The 21038-nt window shown below is 43.6% G+C and overlaps 1 protein-coding gene across 4 annotated transcripts in view; it reads right to left on the bottom strand.

Annotated features, from left to right (window-relative positions):
- LOC105275842 (amyloid beta A4 precursor protein-binding family B member 1-interacting protein) overlaps positions 1-21038 on the bottom strand; it is a 108785-nt gene that overhangs the window by 51327 nt on the left and 36420 nt on the right. Inside the window, exon 1 of one of the 4 annotated variants that reach the window (XM_011332987.3) lies at positions 1252-2600. The exons of 2 other annotated variants lie outside the window; for them this stretch is intronic. In XM_011332987.3, coding sequence (XP_011331289.1) covers positions 1252-1371 — 120 coding nt within the window. In that variant the 5' untranslated portion in view covers positions 1372-2600. Of the gene's footprint in view, positions 1-1251; positions 2601-21038 lie in introns of those variants that run through there. One more of the 4 variants, XM_011333005.3, reaches the window with a different exon arrangement.

Raw genomic sequence — 21038 nt, 5'->3', positions numbered from 1 at the left:
ATGTTAAACGAAATGTTCGTACGTAAAGCAAAACGTTCCACAGATACCGTAGGGAATAATTTTTATTAACGCACTGGCAAATCAAAATAGTTATCATGAAAATTGCACATTTCCAAATAAATCATAGTCCTCCCGCTTAAATTTGTAACATTTTCGAATTGGCAGGTTCAAATTATTAGTTACTGGCAGTCCCAGTCGCAATAAAAAATTTATAATATGTCATCTATATTATACTCTGTATGCAATACTGAGATATTATATATCTCCCTTAAAAATATAAAAAAATTATACAAAAGCTACTCAATAATCGTTACTGATAGATTATCGTGTAACATGAACTTTCGACTAACATTATTCGAAGCGTAATGGGGACTTGCAGAAAAGGGATGGCGGCGACACATGATCGAGCGCCCTAACAGTCAGCGTCCGCCCCGATAATTACCTGGAGAAAATTTGGGGCTTCTCGCACAGGGTGCACGACATAATGGGGGAGTGCGTGTGCAATTCGATGCGTAACAGCACGCTGCGATAGGAACTCGCAGGAACTTCGCTGATTCCGCGAGAGGTTGCCGAAGGACGCGATATCGCGAGCGTGTACTTGGACCTCGCTATCATTGAGGCACGACGCGTCGTGCTCGCAGATACGTGGAGGACTCGCAAATTATCGATACTCGCAGCGCGCGCAAACATCGGACGCGGATGCATAAACGCGACCGCGACGATTATTACGAGCGTGGCGAGCGCTCGATAACGGCGTATTATTAACGTCCACGGACACGTCGAGATACGGCGAAGCTCACGATGCTCGTTCGCATATATAACAGTTATTAAAAGGTCTGCGATCGAGCGCTGGGTTTCTTGTGTTCTCCAAACCGGAATATGCAGATTTTTACCTTGACCGATGCAACGCCAGACGGAGAAACGTCAGTATCTCCTTAGCCAATGCGACTCGCATTGTTGAAACTGTTATCTTTCATTCGCCTCGATTGCCAGTTCGATTTACCGATACATGCACGTTTTAATAAACGTTTACGTGTTGCGGTAGAATTAGTACATTTTGCCAGGTCTCATTACATAAATGATCCGGCAAGTAAATTGGAATCATTATTCGCGTATACGCAAGACGTCCAACACGTAATTTCTCGTGATTTATCTCGGAAAGAGAAAGAACAACATTTTTCGCAGGACAATCACGAATCGATTCTTAAAACGGTCACGAAATACGATAACCGCAACGAAAATCTCACGTACCATTCCCTCGTCTATCGACGCATCTTCCTCAAAATAGCACTCGTCGTCGTCTTCCGGTGTCAAGGCGTTAGGAGCTTCCTGCGGCTCTTCCTTGACATCCTGCCGCCTCATCCAATCCATGATGAGGTATCCTTGTTTTCCTGGTGTCCCGAGACGAAGACGTTCAATCTTCCCAGCTTCCAATCGATTCGGTCGATCACGTGTCACGAGTCATTGCACTCGACTCGTCTGTCACTTTCGGTTTCCTGGCAAAAGGCGAGAAGTAAAGGAACGGTGAACGGGACTCGCGAGTGCGCCACGAAAAACTTCGAGTTGGCAAGTTATCGTTCATCAGCCTCGCTCCGTTTACGCGGAAGTTACGCCAGCGCGGCCGCGGTTGACATTTGCGAAATGTCAGGTCTCCTCCTGCCGGCCGGCTGAATATCGTGCTAACGAGACACGCTCCCCGAGGTTGCAGCCGAGAGGGATGCGATCGATAGCGTGCACTCGACTCCTCTCGCCTCGCGATTCGCACGTGCTCCGCGCCAGTCGCGGCTCGCCGGGGAAACGCGAGGAAAAACCCGGCACGCGCTCACTGCACTCCGGTTTCCAAACCGCACTTGCACTCGTTCCCGCAGTATTCGGGACTCCTCCAGGATCCGAACGATCGAATCCGTCTGCAAGAGTGGCGAGCGCAACGACGCTAGTCGAAGCGGCCAATCCGAGAGATCAGACTGGAGATGAATCTTGCATCAGAGATGTGGCTGATCTCGGACGAGGATCCTCCTCATCCAGCGAATTTGCGTCAGAGAGCTCGTCAATGTCAAGCTCCTGAACCTGGAAAGTTTCTTGTCACACACTCTGCCGCGGATGAATGTTGCAAAAGCTCGAGACGGAATCGATATCGGTTCGTCACCCTCGGGAATTACGAATTCACGTCGGCGGAAGCATCACGCTCGTCTCGCCGCTCGTTGTAACGTGATTAGCAACGAACCCTGTGATTGCCGATTGGAGACCGCCAAAAATCCAGCTGCAGTCGAGCTCACATCGGGAACGATGATCTCGAGAATCACATTGTCCGACGAACAATCTCGACGCGGGAAGATCGCACACGCGGCGAACCGGAGGAAAAACTGCAACGGCGTCGTTAAAACTGCGACTGGAGGCGACGTTGCGCGCGCCACGATATGAATGTAATATTATATTATAGATATGTGCCTATACATATGTGTGTGTATGTATGTACACACACACATACGAAAGATTCGCGAAAGATTATGCGAGAGAGACGCGCGCGCAATCTCGCATGTGCACACGAGCGAACCACGGCCGCGGTGCAGCTGCAACTGTGTGTGCAAGCTGGGAATGCTGGAGGTGGTATGGAGGCGGCTCGGTGGGCGCACTCGCTGCCTGGTCTCTCTGTTCTCTTCCTTCGTCTCTGTAGCTTCGCTTTCTCTCTTTCTCTTTCTTTCTCTGTCTCGTTCTCCCTTACCCTCTCTCCGCTCTGGTCTGTTCTGTTCTGTTCACCCTTCCCTCCGTTCCTCGTCTGTCCCCCTCCGAATAGTCCCCCTTTTCTCTCTCTCTCTCTCTCTCTCTCTCTCTGTTACTCTCTAACTCACCTCATCTGCTCGCTCCCTGCCCTGGCTTCTATTCACCTCTCTTTCTGTTTCTCTCTGTCTTTCTCTGTCTTTCTCCCTGTCCCTTCAAAACTCCCGCTGAAACTCTCTTCCTTCTCTCCCCGAGGGGTCTATACCTCGACTCTATCCCCGTCACTCTGCCTTCCTCTTCTTGCTCCCTCCTTGTTTTCCTCCCCCTCGTTCCCTTCTCGAACGCTACGATTGTATTTTTAATCTTGGAAGATTAAGTTTCCTCCACCTTGAACCGGCGCGCCACGCCGTTGTTATTCTTTCTTTCCTTGATCCCATTCCTCGGAAGACTCCCGTCGCCTTCCTCGTGTTCCGCAGATGGACTACTCCAACTATTTTCGCAGTTTATCTCTTCTCCATGCATGCAATTCGCGTTCTCTCCCTCCCTCAGGATTCAGTCGTCTCTACTCGCCGTTATAGCCGGAATTGCTCCTTTTCCCTCTCCACCCAGTGTTCTCCAGTTTCCATGGCTGTTCTCTCTCCTCCGTGTCCACGGCGACTTTCTCTTTCCTCCTCTCGTTATCTCTCTCCATCTCGCTCCAACTTGCATTCCAACGTTCTTCTTCCTCGGCTCCTAGAGCTGCCATACCGTTCTCCTCTCCCTTTCTCTTTCTCCCTCTTCGTAGCTGGAAAGCAACAACTGAGCGAATAGAGCTGAACAGAAAAGAACGCAAGGGAGAGGCAAGGAGAAGAGAGAGTCCCAACGAGGGGGTAGTGGTCGAGGGTTCGCCGCGACTCTTTGTCTTTCTTTTCGCGGCCAGCATCCGCGATACGACTGTCTTTCTCTCTCTATCTATCTCTTTTGGTGTTTCATCCACCTCCACCATGACGTGGTCCTCTCCCTCTGTGAGTTCCATGACCCCTTCCTTTCCACACGGTATGCCATGAGTTCAGGGACGATCCCATTTCAGCGGAGACCCAGGCACTGTCCTGGGGAATCCCGCAAACGGCGGCTTTACTTTGACAGATTCGCTTTGTTAGAGGTTTAATTGTCCGATGACGCGTTCATTTTTAAATGAATAAGCGCAATTGCAACAAATTTATTTAGTAAGCATGGAAAATATAAAAAATTTTGAGCACAAAGTGCCCTTTATCAGGACAAGTTGAAATTGAGTTAAAGAGTTAAAGATGATACTTGATATTTGCCTTTTGATTTACCTACTGTTTAAAACTCTGCGACTGCAAAAATTTCTTTATTCATTCAGGCTAATTCATCTGTTCTATACCTGCAGTTTTAAATCGATATTCAAAAGAGAGAAGAGAAAGAGAAACAATTTCCCGCACGGATACACTCTACCGAAAAAAACCGGGCAATTAATTACAATTACGCCGGTGTGTGCACCGATAACTATCATCACGGAAGGTCGAGAAATTTGATCTCTCCCGCAGGAGGCCCTACAGCGCGATGGTACCATCCCGCTCTTACGTTACACAATACATCGGGGAACCGGGCGTACGCGGGAATATACCTATCGTAAAATCGATAATCGACGACGTCTCGTAGATACGGAAAACATTGAGTAAACGGCGTTTCGGCGGTCACGCGTCGTCGCACCGTAATGAGTGCGGTACATCCCTGAGCTCTGCGGGCGAGGGGGGAGGCAGCAGGAGTGCATCTTGATGTTCCGGAGCCTGATCATTCTCCCTAATAGAAAAGCCTCCAACGGAACCAGACCAGACAAAAAATGTCTTTTGCCTTATCTTCTTCTTTCATCCAACATTAATCTTTAAAAATTGCGTAATATTTTTGGGGAGAAATATTACGCCAACTTATGACGAAAAATGAGGATATAAAGTTTAAATTCATTGGTTGTGTTATGTATTTGCCACATAGACCCGTCCCTGGGAAAGAGGGGGGGACCAGCGAGTCGCAGCAGGCACAACGAAGACGCGAGATGCTACGTAGGGTACAAAATGTGGGGAGAGAAAGATGGAAAGAGAGAGATAGAGGGGATAGAGAGGACGAACAAGCGAGTGTCCCTGAGAAGGATAAACGTGTCGCATAAAAGAGATGGCCTGCAGTGACGTATCAAGCAATTTGTGGAATGCACTTTTAGAAATAACCGTACGCAATGTACTTTCCATTCCAGCGTCTACGGTATTTATTTATCGTGGAATTCTTCATTTCTGGACTATTCCTAAACGCTGCAGAAAATTATCAAATATTTGTCTTCCTTTTGTTTCAAATGATCAATGATATGATGATAAATATAATTTTATAAATAATGCCTACGCAATTATATTACCGGTCACGATCGCTTCAAGTTTTCACAGAAATTTGGAATTATTCGAAAGTGGTTCTACGCTACAGCTCCTTGCTATCAACGCTGTCAAAAGAAACGAAACGAGCTCATCGTTCATAACTTAATTGAGTCTCCCTCTCCTAACACAGCCGCATAATTACGTGATGACGTGGCGCTACGATACTCGAAATTTCTCTCTCTCTCGAAATCGATCAGTTCCCGAATACCAGCGCAGTGACTGTTACGTCACTGAATCCGACGCGAGACAGAGAGAGAGAAAGGAAGCAAAAAGGGACCGACGTAAAGTGAGAGAGAGCATGGGATAGAGAGAAAGAATGAGAGAAAGGAAGGAGAAAAGGGAAGAGATGGGGTGAGAGGAGCAGGGTGAGAGACGTGATGCTGGAACGTGTGTTAGTCACAGGTTGCCCATAGCAACCCACGCGGCTACGCACGCGTTATAGGCGCCTCGTACAGGCTACAATACACAAGGTGTCTAAAAAAATTAACCGTAAAAAGTCCACCAAAAGGAAGTCATACCAATACTTATTAATATCAATAGTTTTATTAAACAATCGAAGAACAATTTTCTCGACAATATATAAAATAATAAAATTATAATTTTGATCAACTCTGAATCCAATTTTGCTTTCCCAGAGCATTTAATTAATTTTCAATTTTGCATTTAATTAATTGTAATTAATTTTCAATTTTGCTCATGAGACATTCAATGCCAAAGTTGACATCGCAGTCCATCTTTCATTGAGAATCAACTCGAGCGAAATTCACCGAGGAATCGCCCGTGATTTCTGGAGCACCCTGTGTATGCATGCGCGTACGCTGCGTACTACGCGTCCACTACGCGCGCGCGTGCGACGCACTCGCGCGCTACGCACACGCGTGTGTCTCTCTCGCCGGAGTTAATTGATTTCGCCTCCGTCGGCCCGGCACGATGTTGCCACTCGATCCGGGCACGCAATGAGACCGCGTTATCGGCTGCTTCAAACACGGATGTGTACGGAACATGGCTGCCGAACTGCAGTCCGGGACCGCAGGGGGTGAAAACCCCTTACGTGTACTTTGCGCCCGTTCCGCTTTTTCAGCGTCTGTCCGTCGCGCGTTTCTTCCCGCCGACGTTTCTCTCGCTTTGACTCCTCAAGTATCTCGTAGAAACGTACCATTGACTATCAGCTGATTTTTCCTCGAAGGGTCGATCAGCTTAATGACTGACATTATGACAGACAGGCGTAGTTGGCATAACGCGAACTCATGAAGGTGATTGCAGCGCGGCGGAACGTATCAATGCACGCATTATGTTGAGCGGGCTCTCGGCGACTTTCTTACATGATTCTTTTGCAAGCGAATCCCTTGCGTAACCCAACTCGTTTCGCGCGACGCGACAAAGCGCTGAACAAAGGTTCGCAGGAACCAATAAGGCGCCGGCTGACCACGAGCTTCTGCGTTACGCGTGTTGGTGCACTATCTCGAGGAGATATCTTCATTTTTATTACGGGAGAAATTATTTCTGCCATGAAACAAATGGGAGTCATATTTTACGCCGCGAATAAGAACGCATCGATAACGAAGATGCAATTCACGTGATATACTCAAAAATCTCGAGTCGAGTGAAATTCTTAAGATAAAATCCAGATAAGATCCAATTTAATTGATCACACATTCTTGATCAATTTTTCAAAGATTGTATCCGAAGTTAACAATTTCGTGCTTGAGAACTAAATAACCATAACGAGTCACTTTATTTCCAGTAATGTGCATCAAACCGATTGGTAATTATTGATGCAACTGTTTTCAGCTTTTGACATCCAGAAGCGAGAACGGTCTCCGATGAAACGCCTCCGTGGAATAAGAAGTGCGAGGGCGACGACCGGAAGTCGAAAGACAATACCGTTCCTCTGAGAACGAAGGAGAATTATACGCATGTAACGAATCCGACAAGCTTTTGGAGTCACGCATGAATTAAGTGTACAATGGGCGCATTCAATTCAGCGCCTTTACGCTGGAATGTCGGAGAAAGAAGTTTACATCGCACTAACTCCCTCTCCGTTGAGCCACTTCTCATAAATAACGGCTTGTGAGGGCCCAGGCTTAACCGTTATTAACGCAGGACGAGGATTGTCGATCGATCAAGCTCGAACCGAGGAAACGCATTAGCGTTTCTAGAAACTCGCGAGCTCGCTCGAAGGGAAGAAAGGAGCAGCGGTCGCGCGCGAGAAGTCCTCCCCGCCGATATATTGTTTCCATTTGCACCTATCTGAAGTCCAGAGCGACGCATCACTCGTTAGCTCCCACGCGTGTGAAGGAATTCGAGGTATTCCTCGTGTATTCGAGTATTCGTGCTCATCCCACATTCGGTGATGCATCTCCATTTACATGTGGAACTGAAACGTGGAATTTTACGTGGATACAGAGGCTATTGTTTTTTGGTCAAATGTAGATTCGATGAAACACCCTGAATACTCGCGTTCACATGCTTGAGACGCGTATCTTCTCGCTGTATATACCGTAATACCGTAATACCGTTTCGAAAAAAGGTAACAAAGCATATTTCTCCAATACTAAATATTTTAAAATGTTACTATTCTTTTTATAAACAGACAGACTTATATGTACTTATATTTTTTAATTAAATGTAAGTAGAATATTCCCATACCATAATCAACGGATAATGTACTTCGAAGTATAGGACAAATTATTTTTTAATTTCTGAAAATCTCCTGAAATTGTAATAGATAACAAAACGTATAAGAATAGTATACTATAAAATTACCAACACATTCTCGCCAACACGTCCTACACTTTCGCACCGTAGATTTATGCGTAATTATCCCTTTTTCACAACTGGTTTTACGATCCAGAAAGATATAGACTCGGTAGAATCGACTGGATAGAATCTCTCTGATTTGCGGTTAATCAAGGTTATCGATGCAATCGGAACTCGTACGCATACTGCATATGCTCACGTCATATCTCGACGTTACCCCGTAAATCCATAAATCAGGCCGCTTCGTAAGATACTTGCGCAACGCACTTTCGTTGCACCATCAGCGCTTATTCCGCCATATCACGCGTTCAATAATGCGCGAAAGCGTTTTATATTCCTGCGTTATTTCGTCAGTGTGGTGATACCTTTACCCGTTCTCTCTCTCTCTCTCTCTCTCTCTCTCTCTTTCTCTCTCTCTCTCTTTCTCTCTCTCTCTCATCGAGGGCTCGATTCGGCGGCGGCTGCCGCGATAAAATCGCCGACCTGGAATTCGCACTCCGCGCCGATGCAAATTTTCCGCACGCGGTTCTACACGACTGGAAACAAATATAACAGTATTGTCTCGCATTTTCGGACTGGTGAACTACTTTAAAGTGGAACTCATAAATTTTTTATGAAACACACACGTGTGTATCAGTATTTAATAACTCAAATTTATTCGCTATTTATATTTTCAAACATATATTTTTGCCAGTTTCCAGTTTCTCTTACAGGAAGAGAAAGAGACATGTCGAGAGTACAATAGACTCCCTCTTTCATAACATGAGGCAACATTGATTCGAGGTATCGCTTATCTTGGCGCATTGGCCGACTTGCAATTTCATTTGTGCCGGTCAACGATTCGTTTTAATCAGGCCGTCATATCTCGTCTGGTTTGCTTGCCGCCCAGCCTTGTCGTTGTTCGGCCGTTCACGCCGGTTTATACCGCCTTCAATTTGCGGCGCCGTCTCCACGGAATGTCTTCTAATAATCGCTAATTAGAGTTAATAGCGTGCACGCCCGCCGCTTCGTATCGTCGAGAACGATTCGCGGCCGTGCCTCCGTCTAGTTTCCGAGAATCGACGGCAATTCAATAATGGCAACAATAAAAGCGATAACTGGAATTGCAGCAAAATTGAGGACGAACTATGTAGAATAATTAGAAATTATATTTGCACAGCGGTAGCATTTATAACTTTATCCGGTAAATGTTTCTTTATTTGTATGATTTGCACATAAGTAAGGAATGCGACACTCTATTTCCTGCTGGCTAATAACAACTGAGAAAAATTATTTATACATTTTTTTTAAAACATGCATAATCTAATCTTATTATATTAATAGTTATATTTCGCCAATAATTCGTTTTGATTATATAGTACATATAATGAGTCTTTTTTATTCATATTGTAACGGTACATAATATCCCATAATATCCCGATGGTTATTTGGTTAATTAGTGGACAGATTAATTACAACGAGCTTGAATGAGAACAGATCCGCGAGTACAACACCATAAATTGTATCACGCGATCATTCTCGGTTTAATAGTACGGTAACAACATTTTTATCAAAACCGTTAGTAGGTGTAGTTACAACACAATTAGCATAGCTAATTCTAATAATAAGAGATGCAGGGCTGATTGCGTAATTCGGTGAGAATGTGCCGTGTTAGTCTAGTGCTAATGCTAATAGGAGGCTGCTGCACAAGACAGCTGGAAGGAGATGAAAAGAAACGCGTTTAGTAACGCTACGCGAACGAGAACGCAGCCGCGAGTGTTACGCACAGGGTGCTTTTTATAAGAATCGATAAATTTAGAAACGAGGTTTCCCCGGTGAAAGTCTTTTTCCTCTTCTTGCTTGCCAGTCATCAGGAATCTCAGACTTCAATCGCGCTTCAAAGAGCTTCTAATTAACTACCTCGATAATCAGGCTTTTAATTAGAATCTCGTTAAAGTGAAACCCAGCTGAGATTAATTAACATGTTTTGTACCGAACTACTTCGAGGATATATTGCAAACCTCATTGGAGTTCTGCCAGAATTCAGTTGGCGTAACAACGTCAAGAAATTTAAAACAAAATAATTCAGCTGACGCGTTGCAACTTTCTTGATCTTATCGAAATTAAACGACGCATTTTCGCTGTTGAATGAACTTTTTAACTGAACTCGAATTGCGATTCGAATGCGGTCCTAACAGAAGCCTAAGGGCCATTGACTGAGGGGTGGGAGGGGACCAAAATCGCTGAGGCGCGATACACAGGAATGCACTGGGATATTTCGCGACGCGGAGCTGAGGCGAGGAGGATACGCAGGGAGGAGAGGAACCCGCCGCGGCGCGGGAGGATGAAGAAGATGAAGAGGAGAACAAGCCGAAAATAAAGATGAAAAAAGAAAAGACGCGAACAAAGGGCGGTGAAACGGGGAGCGAGGAGAGAAACGGAGAAGAGGATGACGGGGATGGAAGCGAGGATACACAAATTGCAGCGGCCAAAAAAAGCGCACGCGTTCTCCAGAGCCCGTTGTTCCTCCTCCTCGTCGAGGGGGATCACGAAATGCGAAACTATTGTCTTTATGCGGGCGTCCTTAGAAGTATCGCAGTTTGCCTGATGGTGTTGTTCAGGGTTCAGCCTGGCCGACTGCAACGCGCGCGCGACCCAGTTTCGCGAACGGCGAAGAACAAAACCGGCGCCACTGATTAACGGGCCACTTTGGGAGATTTTCCCTCGAAGAAGCGTAATTACGCTCTTTGAGCTAGCAAATTGCTGAAGAACAATCTCGGCCGCTCTTTGGTACTTTTTATCTTCTTTTCCGTTTATCGTGAATCAGTGGAAACCGTTGGTCGGTGGAAACTGGTTTGTTTAATAGCGCGGTAAAATTCGCGAATACCTCAGAATCGCGCGAGCTCGTGCTGCATTAAAAAGAGAGTAAACCCTCCATGATAAAACTATAACAAAATAAAAGAAAAATTTGTATGATAAGTAATGTAAAATATTTTTAATAGTTGATATACTTGATTGGAATATTTGTACCACGAACATGAGTGCGATATTGCTACATGAATGTGATCAAATGTTATCACGGTTTCACTTGCTGTATCAATTATCTTGTTAAATTTGCTGTATCAATTATATTATTAAAGTTTATATAGATTATGTATCTCTATATTGCTCATATTGTGTCATATCTACAGGCTTTAACAAGTTCGAATCAGCATTAGCTGAATTCCTGCAGACTCCACGGCGTCCTTGACCGCGGACAAAATTTCTTCCTTTGGCGAGGAAGGTGCGTTCTGGCCCAGCAAGAACCGCGCAACGAATATTTTCGCGTTAACGTTCGAGAACCTCGCAAAAAACAACTCGCGCCCGTATTCGCTCTTTATATTTATGTGCATATTCATGAACTCACTCTCTCGTCGGTTATACATTAAAATTCCCTTTGCTGAGGAAAAAACCCGCCTATGGGTAACGACCAATCAACGGCCGGTAAAGAGACTGCTCGGGTAATGAGAGCGAGTGACATCGACATTATTTGACAGCCACGGAATTAATCGTAATTAACTTTTATCGATTTTACGTCTACCACGTTTTAAATTAATCGAATTAAAAATCAATAAAAAATTCTTGTAAGCGTTCCTAATATTCTAATATCGCTTCTGTCTCGCTTTCCGAGAAATGTGATACCTTTTGCGGAGTAGAACAATGTTCATTGCCGTTCGATTGATCGAGGTGTCATTACGTCGTTTTATTACGGCCAATTTTACGACTCGAAAGTCCTTTATGATCGTGCTTAAAAGATACGACACGGTTATTCTCGAAAAGTGACACGTGCCTTTTTCCAACGAGGGGATAATATCGAAGGAGCGATCGAAGGAGCCATCGATGGCGCGGACCCTTCGAGAATCCGCTGGAAAAAGAGGTCGGGTCCGACAAAAGGGTTTCTAATGGACGCTGGGCATCCCGCAGAACGCCTTATAAGGCAAACCCCGAGAACCAGCCTCTGCTTTCGGTCTTCTCCAAGAGGCAGAAAGGCACTTCGAGAGAATCCGATGCGATCGTGCAGAGGCGCCTCTTCGCTGCCGGATTTAGACCGAAAAAAGGAGCATCGCGATGCTTTCGGGAAGAACAGGAGGAACGAGGAGAAACGTAAGGTCACGAGAAGGGTAGATCGGGCTTATTATCGAGTCGCCCAAACCGCGAAGGATCGATGCAACAAAATTCGCTGATGTCTTATTTTAATTCCAGATTGCGCGTAAGGGAGCTCCCGATTTTCACATGCCAACCACTTTGCAGCCGGAATTATCGTCCAGAAAAGGACACGGTATCGCTAATTAATCGACCAGGTACGCACGATGTATGCAACGTTGCTCTCGTACTAAAGTCATGTAACGTCGTAAATTATACAGCTAAACGCACGAATACGGCGCGGCGCGTCGTCTTGCAGTCCGCATACATATGCAAACAGCATGACGCATTCGTATTCATGTATGTAGATTTGAGACGGTCCAAATCCTTTGAGGACCAATCGGTTGACTGGCCTCGTGCGATGCGAATTGGTCTTAGACTAAAGTGAGTAACGAGCTGAGCAAGCGTTGTTTACGTTACGTGAAGTTTTGTCGATTTTCGTATGCGAAGTGCTACTTAAATAGTACAGTATAGAGCAAAAATATAAAACATTCAAAACAGAATAAAAAACAAATAAGAAATTACAAATAACAGAGTTATCAACTTTGGATGATCTTCGAGCAATCAAATTTCAATCTATATGAATAATTGCAATTTGTTTCGTACGAATAGCTTAATTTAATTTTTATTCAATATCAGATTATGTACTTTAAAAATTTTAATAGATATATGTCACTTTTCTCTCTCTAAAATATTTCTATGAACTTAAATATAATCAAATTTTATTTATATCAAAAATATCCTATCTTATTCTTATCACACACCTTCGATATAAATTTTCATACAGTAGACAGTCCAGATTTTGTATCATTATTTCGTCATTGTTTTATGTAGTGCTGTTCTTACCATGTGCAGCAAGTCTTTGATCAGCGGTGGTCGAGCGGCGGCCCTCGAAGACTTCGTTCTCCGAACTGGTACCATGCTGGTGTCCCTCATCCCTGAGACTACTCTAGGCATGGTGTTCGATCTAACCAAACGATACTCATCCCCCGCGTACCTCCTCTTCTTTTTAAATGTACCACACAACATGTTCGCGATATCGTCCTGATTAAGCCTCGTAAAATCCTGTTAGATTACTGCCAATGTCATTTAATAGGGATCAAACGTATCCCAACTATCACTCGGTCTCTTAGCTGTCTTTCGAATCGAGATCTCTCGATCGCAAAAGTTCCATGCACCAGTACTTCCTGGATCTGATCAATCACTCGCGGATATTATACGTTAACACACAATCAAAGTCCTTTATAATGCTCCTTTATCAAGCTTGAGAAAGTCTCCCTCTGTCTCTCTTCAGTGACTTTTTAAACGAAAGTTGCGACAATTTCCCAACATTTTATCATTTTTCCGTCAGCAATCGTTTTCCCAAGTTTTCTTAATGCAGAAACTTACTTTTCTTGATGTTACAAGATACGATCGAAATAATCACGAACACAGTCTATTCGATTAAATCTTATTGGTGCACTCGCACGAGTCCATTCGCAAACGTAGATGCACGATCTTTTCTGTCGTAGTACGGCGGCGCCGTCCGCAGATTCCTGCATCTATTTGACCCTTCCGGCCCCGGCCGCACCCCCTGCGGACCTTGCAGTCGGTCGGCTGGTCTTCCTCTCCTCGATTGTCCGTTCCTTTTCTTTTGCTTCTGCCTACTCGACTTTCGGCATCTCTTGCTTCGAATCTTCGTTCTCTCTTCTTGGCGCAGCCACCCACGTACTACTAATTAACCGGCCGACACGTGGAGAGGCCGGGAATCGTCGGAGGTAATCGACCGGCTGGAGCGAACGGACTGTCGATACGCTCGCGATCTCGGCTCGGCGAGGTTGTCGACTCGCATCTAAGCCACTCACGATTGCACCGCTCGAGGACTCGCGACCAGGATACTTTCTGCCCCACTACGCCCTCGAATCCCTTCACTTCCTGTCAATAAGACTCCCCCGTTCGGCGTGGTTCTATTATCTCCCGCGAGGTCTCCGATCAGGTTTCGCGCGACTTGTTCCCGGTTGAATCGACGTATGTGATGTGCGTGACGTGATTGCAGAACTGCGAGGAAACCTTCCACCTCTTCTCTTGGTCCTCGTGTCCTCTTGTCCCTCCTGTTCCCCTTGTTCTCGAACGTGATGGGTGGGCCCCCACACCTGAAGCAACCAGGCGCGTTTTCGGGCTTTGCTCGCTGCTCAATTAACGGAATCTCAACCGGCTCGAGTCGCAGTGAGAGCCGAGAGTCGACTGAAGGCATAAGGCTCCAGTCGCGGGCTCATCGAAGGAACCCCACCACGTTGATTTCAACAACACCCGGCACCCGGCCCAACCGGACGACCTGGTCGCGTGGCGCTCGGCACAGATACGCAGTGTTTCTCAAAATCCTGATCCACACTTCGAATCGCACTTCGCACCTGCATGGTACTTCGTAGAGATTTTATACAGCGCTTTCTTTATCTAGGATCGCTGGCTACATCGTAAAGACATTTTATGGTGCTCAAAGTTAATTAGACTTCGCTATAAGCGACAGGTTTTCAATCTTCCTTGAGATGATTAGATGAGAATTAGATGCGGGAGTGAGAGAGAACGACCTATCAATCCCGGCATCCTTTGGAAATCTTTCATGATACATTGTGTTACACATACATGGTCTCTTTGAAAGTTGTTAGAATTGGAGAACAATTATAACATTTATAACTAACTTGTATAACAATACAAAGTCAGAGAGTTGTAATAAAATTATGCTAAACATTTGATGAAAGTATTACCACGAAGAATATTACAGGAAAACTTCATAGCAGCATATTATTCTTGAAAGAGGATATTTTTTTAAATAAAAATCTGCCCGAAGTCAATTTCCTATTCCATTTCCGAGGGATGTATCATTTCCTGAAGTTTTGTTAATAAGTAAACTTCAGGAGCCTCGCTACACGCGAGGATAAAAGTTTGAACTGAATCAGGGGAACCATTCTATGACTGCCCTCTCCAATTTCCAAATCGGAAGTCCCGCTCGGAACTAAGGACTCTACAAAGAACACTCGAATCTATCATAACGAGGCAGACCAGCTGAAAGAACTCGATTTCTATCGGTGCATCTGCCTTCTGCACGTCCAAAGGCGCAATTTTGTATGACAAAAATGTAGCCACGGGATAAAAATAATAAATATTCACGCATGAGCTTTTACATCGGAATAAAGCATTATACGTACAATAATTTAAACCAAGATACTAAGATACCAAGAATCATATTACATGACAAAACTTCTTTTCAATATGGAATATAATTATATTGTGCGCAAACAGTGCGACAGCAATGTAGAAAAATTCGCAATTAAAATCATAATCTGATCATAATTTGATTTCGACATAAATAATCGAAAACTGGTAACGATATTATAATATTTACTTTGTAACCGTTACAAAAACCGCTAGGTTGCGGAAACGAGAAAAATCCGTCGGCTGATAGTTGCATTGCCGACAAGTAAACCTCAATTCAAAAGGAAGCAAATACACCTGTCTGCTTACATAATTTCGCAGAAGTTTGCCCGTAATTCTACGTTCGAACAAGGTTCCTTTCGCATATGCGAACGTTGCGGTTTCGTCGCTCTAACCCGTTTCTTCTTGCGGTGAAGACGTGTCATTTTCTTGATTTCTACATTTGATCGCGAGTTTCAAGGGTTTTCTGCACGTGCTGTACGAATATAGACGTTCCTACTTGCAGTTATCTCTTATGCACATTTAATTACAAAACTTCATGTGCCATGAAACCAACAAAATGTTGCCGAGTGTAGCAGAGAAACGTTAAACTTTTTCAATTCTAGTATTCAAGTGACTTTTCAATCTCGAGTCAGTCTCAAAAAAGATACGTACATCATCGCTAAAGCATAAATTAAAGAAGAAGAAAGCTATAATGGTGGTTGAGTACCGCATTTATGACTAACAGCGAACTCAAGTGAACAATGCATCTACATTAGAATCGATACCGAAGACCGTGCGATTACGCACCAACCTCCATGTGCGTAATAAAGGGTGTTTTGCAGCACCCTTCGTTCGCAAAAATGGTCGTGTAATTTCGGTGAGTCATGCGAGAGCCTCAAGGTGGTTAAAATAAACGACACCGTAACTTAGCCCGAACTTTACTGGTCGGTACTTGTCAAGCAAACTTTTCACCATACTCGTCTCGCAGATGTTGAACATTTCGCAGGTATTCCAAGGGGTGCCTTTGTAAATAAATTGTACGGTCTGCGTAAATGACCGAAAGTTTAACGACATGCACATAACTGTAACGGAATATTTTCAAGTAAGAAGCATGAAAAACAGCGCTAGAAAAATAAGCCCGTCATTCATTATATCGAAACTGAATTACCGTAGCCATTATTTTGAGTTACGAGAATAGATTCGACTTTTCCTACTTTTGATGACTGTTATATGACTCAGATATTAAACAGGAACATGCTGTGCTTTTATTTTCTTTTGCAGTGTTGCGCGTGTGCGTTTTAGATGCTAGTTTGCAGGAATAGCGCACTATCTCGTGAGATTTTCTTGGTGTCGTAATTTTACGAATGTGAATTAACGGAACACGTCGTTCCCCACGGTATCGTTTTACGAAGCAAATATAACGTGTCTTGATGCTCTCCGGCCATGCCAGTTGATGAAAATCAAAGCTTTGTCGACGTCGTCCGGTCCTAAATCTTACGCATGTTTCTAAAGTTACGTTCGCTAGTTCAGACGAAGGGAGTTCTAATAAAGCATCACAACGAGCTGAAGAAGAGGAAAGATAGACTAATTTATCCGCGTCCGAGATACTCCGCAGATTGCTTATTTTATTACGATTTGCCTTTCGAATATTGATTAATATTCTTAGAATTTTAATGATTTTACTTTTACTTAAGCAAAGGCTAACGATGCAAGCACATAAATGGAGCTTTTACATTTATAGTGTCAATCATATATTTATATGTATAAATTTTATTTTATTCTTACACACATGTGCTTTCTTAATTTGCCATCGTAATTATTTTCCACTTTATAGAAAAAGTTGCATATCCAAAAACATCCAACAAAATATAATTTTAATTAAAAAATTGTCAATATACATATATGCATATTCGCGTTTGACTAAATTTTTCTCAATATTATAAGCAATTGCTTGACGATCCGTTATTCGCGAGTATCGCTAAGTGTCGGTTTCCGAAAATTTGAGAGTCCCTGAACGCAGGTTTTTACCTGAAGGATACGCATGCGCTGGGACCGACAGATGTTTCCTCCTCGCCAACTGTTGCTCTCCGCTCGCGAAAGAGGCGAGAGGCGAGGCTGCATCTGATTTACCCGAGGAAAGAAAAGAAAAGAGATGAACGGCCAAGAAGAGAGCCGATAAACTTCATTACCCCGCACTCCGCGCCAAGCTGTTGCTCGTGCTCGTTCTTTTTATCGGGACGCCTCTGAAGGGATAGCCTCGACTATGTGGGGGCGGTCCGCCCTTATCCAGCCGGCACAAACGCAGCCCTTATGTCATTTGACCCGATCAAGCCTCTGATAACGCACACTTGGCACACTCAAAATTGAAACTTATCATATCATCGTCCGCGATTATTGCCTCCGAAACGCTCCACCCCTCGAATCCCTTATCGATCGATAAGGGATAACGATGATGAATAAAAAAAGGAAACGCTTATAAAGGTGCCAAGAGTGATCTGACATCGCGATAGCACTTGGTTATTAATTTTGTGCGAAGCACGAAAATATCATTTAACGATATCATCGGCGAAAAATTCCGATGCAACTTCAACTTTATCCTCAGAACTTATACTTTTTGGATACATTTCTATCACATAATATCCTTCATAAAAGAAATCTGTATTTTAAAAACCCGCTTAAGTTTTCTTTCAATTCTGATATCTCAATAAATAATTTCCTTTCTTTCCCTAACACTAATGCATTAAAATAACAGCGTCAGCTTTTGCGAGGCAAAATCTGCTCGTTTCGACTCCAAGACGCAAGGTGATGCAAAACAACGCGAGAAATGCATCTTTCGAGTTCGATTTACTCGACGTGGCCTTCGAATTGGCGGGAAACCGCGAATCGCCAATGGAGAGCCAATGGAGACGGATACCACCTGCTCGATCACGCCCATACACATAGATCCCGGACGATCGTGCTCGGCAAGATTTATCGCACACGAGAATAACGCGCGTATCGGTCCCAGCCGTGAACGGTCTCTCTCTTATTCGGCTTATTAAGCGGCGGTAAATCGCGCGGCGGATCCACGATCCGGGAACCGGTCGCGACGCGCGCGTACATCAGCAGCGCTTCTCTTCGGCATCACCTGCCGGTCGTTTCGTACTTCTGCCTCTACCCCCTTCGCCGATCGTGTCCTCCTGCGGCGGTACCCGCAAACAGAGATGAACACCTTTCCCGTCCTTCTTCTTCGGCCTGGACGTCCTGTCGTTATATTCCTTTTCACGATTGGCTGCTTAGCGACGTCACCCAAATTATTCGTTGCGTTCGGCTTTGGGGCTGATGAATAATAGGGTTGAATGACAATTCTAGGAATATCTGGAGTTCACTTTGTTAGGACTGTTGACCGAAATAACGATGTAATGATAAATGGAACTAGCGAAGCAGATTACAGTAGCTGGGTCTTGTTTTACAGATACATTTGCATTTTATTTTATTGCAAATAAAATTGTGATATGTAAAGAAAAATAAAGAAACGTCAGAATTTGGCTCCATGAAGTAATAAAAGTAACTCATAAAACATCAAGATAAGGAGTTTTATGTGTGCCCTGAGAACACAGACCACACGTAGACCGCCAAAACCGTTTCCCCAACTTTTATGCGTCATTCTTCTAAAAAGAACAAAGGAGAATGCATAGTCTCTACTCTCAAATTTCTGTCAAGAAATTACTGTTTTCATCACGTTCAAAAACCCAACAAAAGAATGCAATATTCTTTATTCATTAAATTTTTAATCAACTTTTGCTCAAATGAGATTTGGTTCATTCTTTTCCACCGTCGACGACAGAGAGACGTCCTCGTGACACATTTCCGAATAAAATTTTGCCTTTAAATAATATGCACGTTTGCGCACCCTCGCGAGTGTCTTCGCGAAAGGTGCAATAATCCTTGATGATATTCTTCTCATATTCCATGGCAAAGATATTGCTCGCAGTCACGAGTCTCGTGCCTGCAAGGCCTGTCCTTCTCTTCCATTCTTTTTCTTCTTCTTTTCTTGATCTTCTTCGGCCTCTCGCCGACGGGCTATACGCCGTTCAAATCTCGGCCCTCGACGAGGGGGAGGCGATTGCTTAACGACGCCAACCACCTGCCCAGAAAAGAGGAACACGTGCTGCCACTAGAGGCAGCTGCAACCCACAGGACGACGGATATATACGCCAGGACGACGAAGCTTAAGCTGTTCGAGGTGTTGAGAGCGCAAAGCTGAAAGACACGCCAGAAGGATGTGGTTCCCCTATATCACTATTTTTATTCTCGATAAATAAATTAAATATATATATATATATATATATATATATATATATATGTCTTATGATCATCACGAAACATTTTTCCCGGATAAAAATATTAATCAAATGATGTTCTCTCCTTTCTGTTATATATTGTTTTATTATTTTTAATTATAAATATCGATTAAAACTGTGCAGCATAACACAATTTGTAGAATTAATAATATTAATCAAAAATACTTTTATATATTTATATTGTAATAATACGTTGATTAAATTCATTATCTTCCTCATTTCACCAATTTTAATAAAACTTCTTTGTTAACAGATAAATAATAATGTAAAATCGTACGTTTCGTTTTTCATTTAATCCTTGTTCAAAAATATGTTCGATTTCTAACAGAAGAAAAATATGAGAGAGTGAAATATATTCATCCATACGGAAAATGCTGCGTCAAAGGTAATATCTCACGTTGTTCGAGATTTATCTGACAAGATTAAAGATCGGTGCAACAGATGGCAAGCAGGCCGTGTGGTTGAACCCACCACAAGATTTTTATATTTCCACCGCCTAGCCACATCCAACAATGTAAAAGAAATTCAGAAAATTCAGCAGTTGGTCCATCCATCGTTATAATCTTTTTTTACGATATTATCAAAACGCTTAATTACAGTTTTATACTATGTGTCTCTTGTAATAAATATCTCTCAATATTTCAAATATATAATTTATATGTATCCAAAACAGTTATCATATCTGTTAATGTCCAAACTATTCATTTATCTTTTTCTCTCTTTTCAAACATGTGTAAAGCATTATAAAAACTATTATCAAATCAACCTTCTGATCGTTACACATGTCGACTCACGTAATACATATGGATATACATCACTTCTCCCTATCTTTTTTCTGGCATCCGTCTTTTTTCCTTATTTTACGGCTGACGAGCGCATTGATAACGGTTCATCTGACCCCGAGAGAGAAACCAACGAAAACAGAAGCCCCGGAGGAGACATGCGGAAATGGGGATCGCTTTACGGTGCGCGCTGTAAAAGAGTGGGTGAGCAAGAGGGAGATCGACCAAACTGCACAGCTGCCCTTAGGCACGTGCATCGCGCTGCTACCTGAACGATTCTCTTTCACATTTCCAGGTCTCTTCAGGCTACCTGAACTAGTTTCCTCAATATGCAGGAAGAAAAGCGGCCTGAGTGGTGCCACGTACACATCGAAGCAAGCGAGTCAATCAAACGGGCTGTTTGTTATACTTGTGATGATTTTACAATGAACTTGGCGATTAATTGGGCATTTCCTCGTTCGACGGTCGCAATGATTTTCTAACGAGGACAATTAAGCACAGTTTTCCGAATATATGAAACAGATCTAGAATCAGGAACCATTTTTTCATTTTATCTTCCTTCGCCACTTAATTTTGTATCGATAAACGCCGCTTGATTGCACCGTGGAACGTTAATGAAACGGATTCCGCATCACATGGTAGAAAAAAGAGAACATCGAGATCAGAGGTCACCTGATTTT

The sequence above is a fragment of the Ooceraea biroi genome, chromosome 4 (genome assembly GCF_003672135.1).
Source record: "Ooceraea biroi isolate clonal line C1 chromosome 4, Obir_v5.4, whole genome shotgun sequence".
In the NCBI taxonomy this organism is placed as follows: Eukaryota; Metazoa; Arthropoda; class Insecta; order Hymenoptera; family Formicidae; genus Ooceraea; species Ooceraea biroi.
This window is presented reverse-complemented; position numbering and strand designations above follow the sequence as displayed.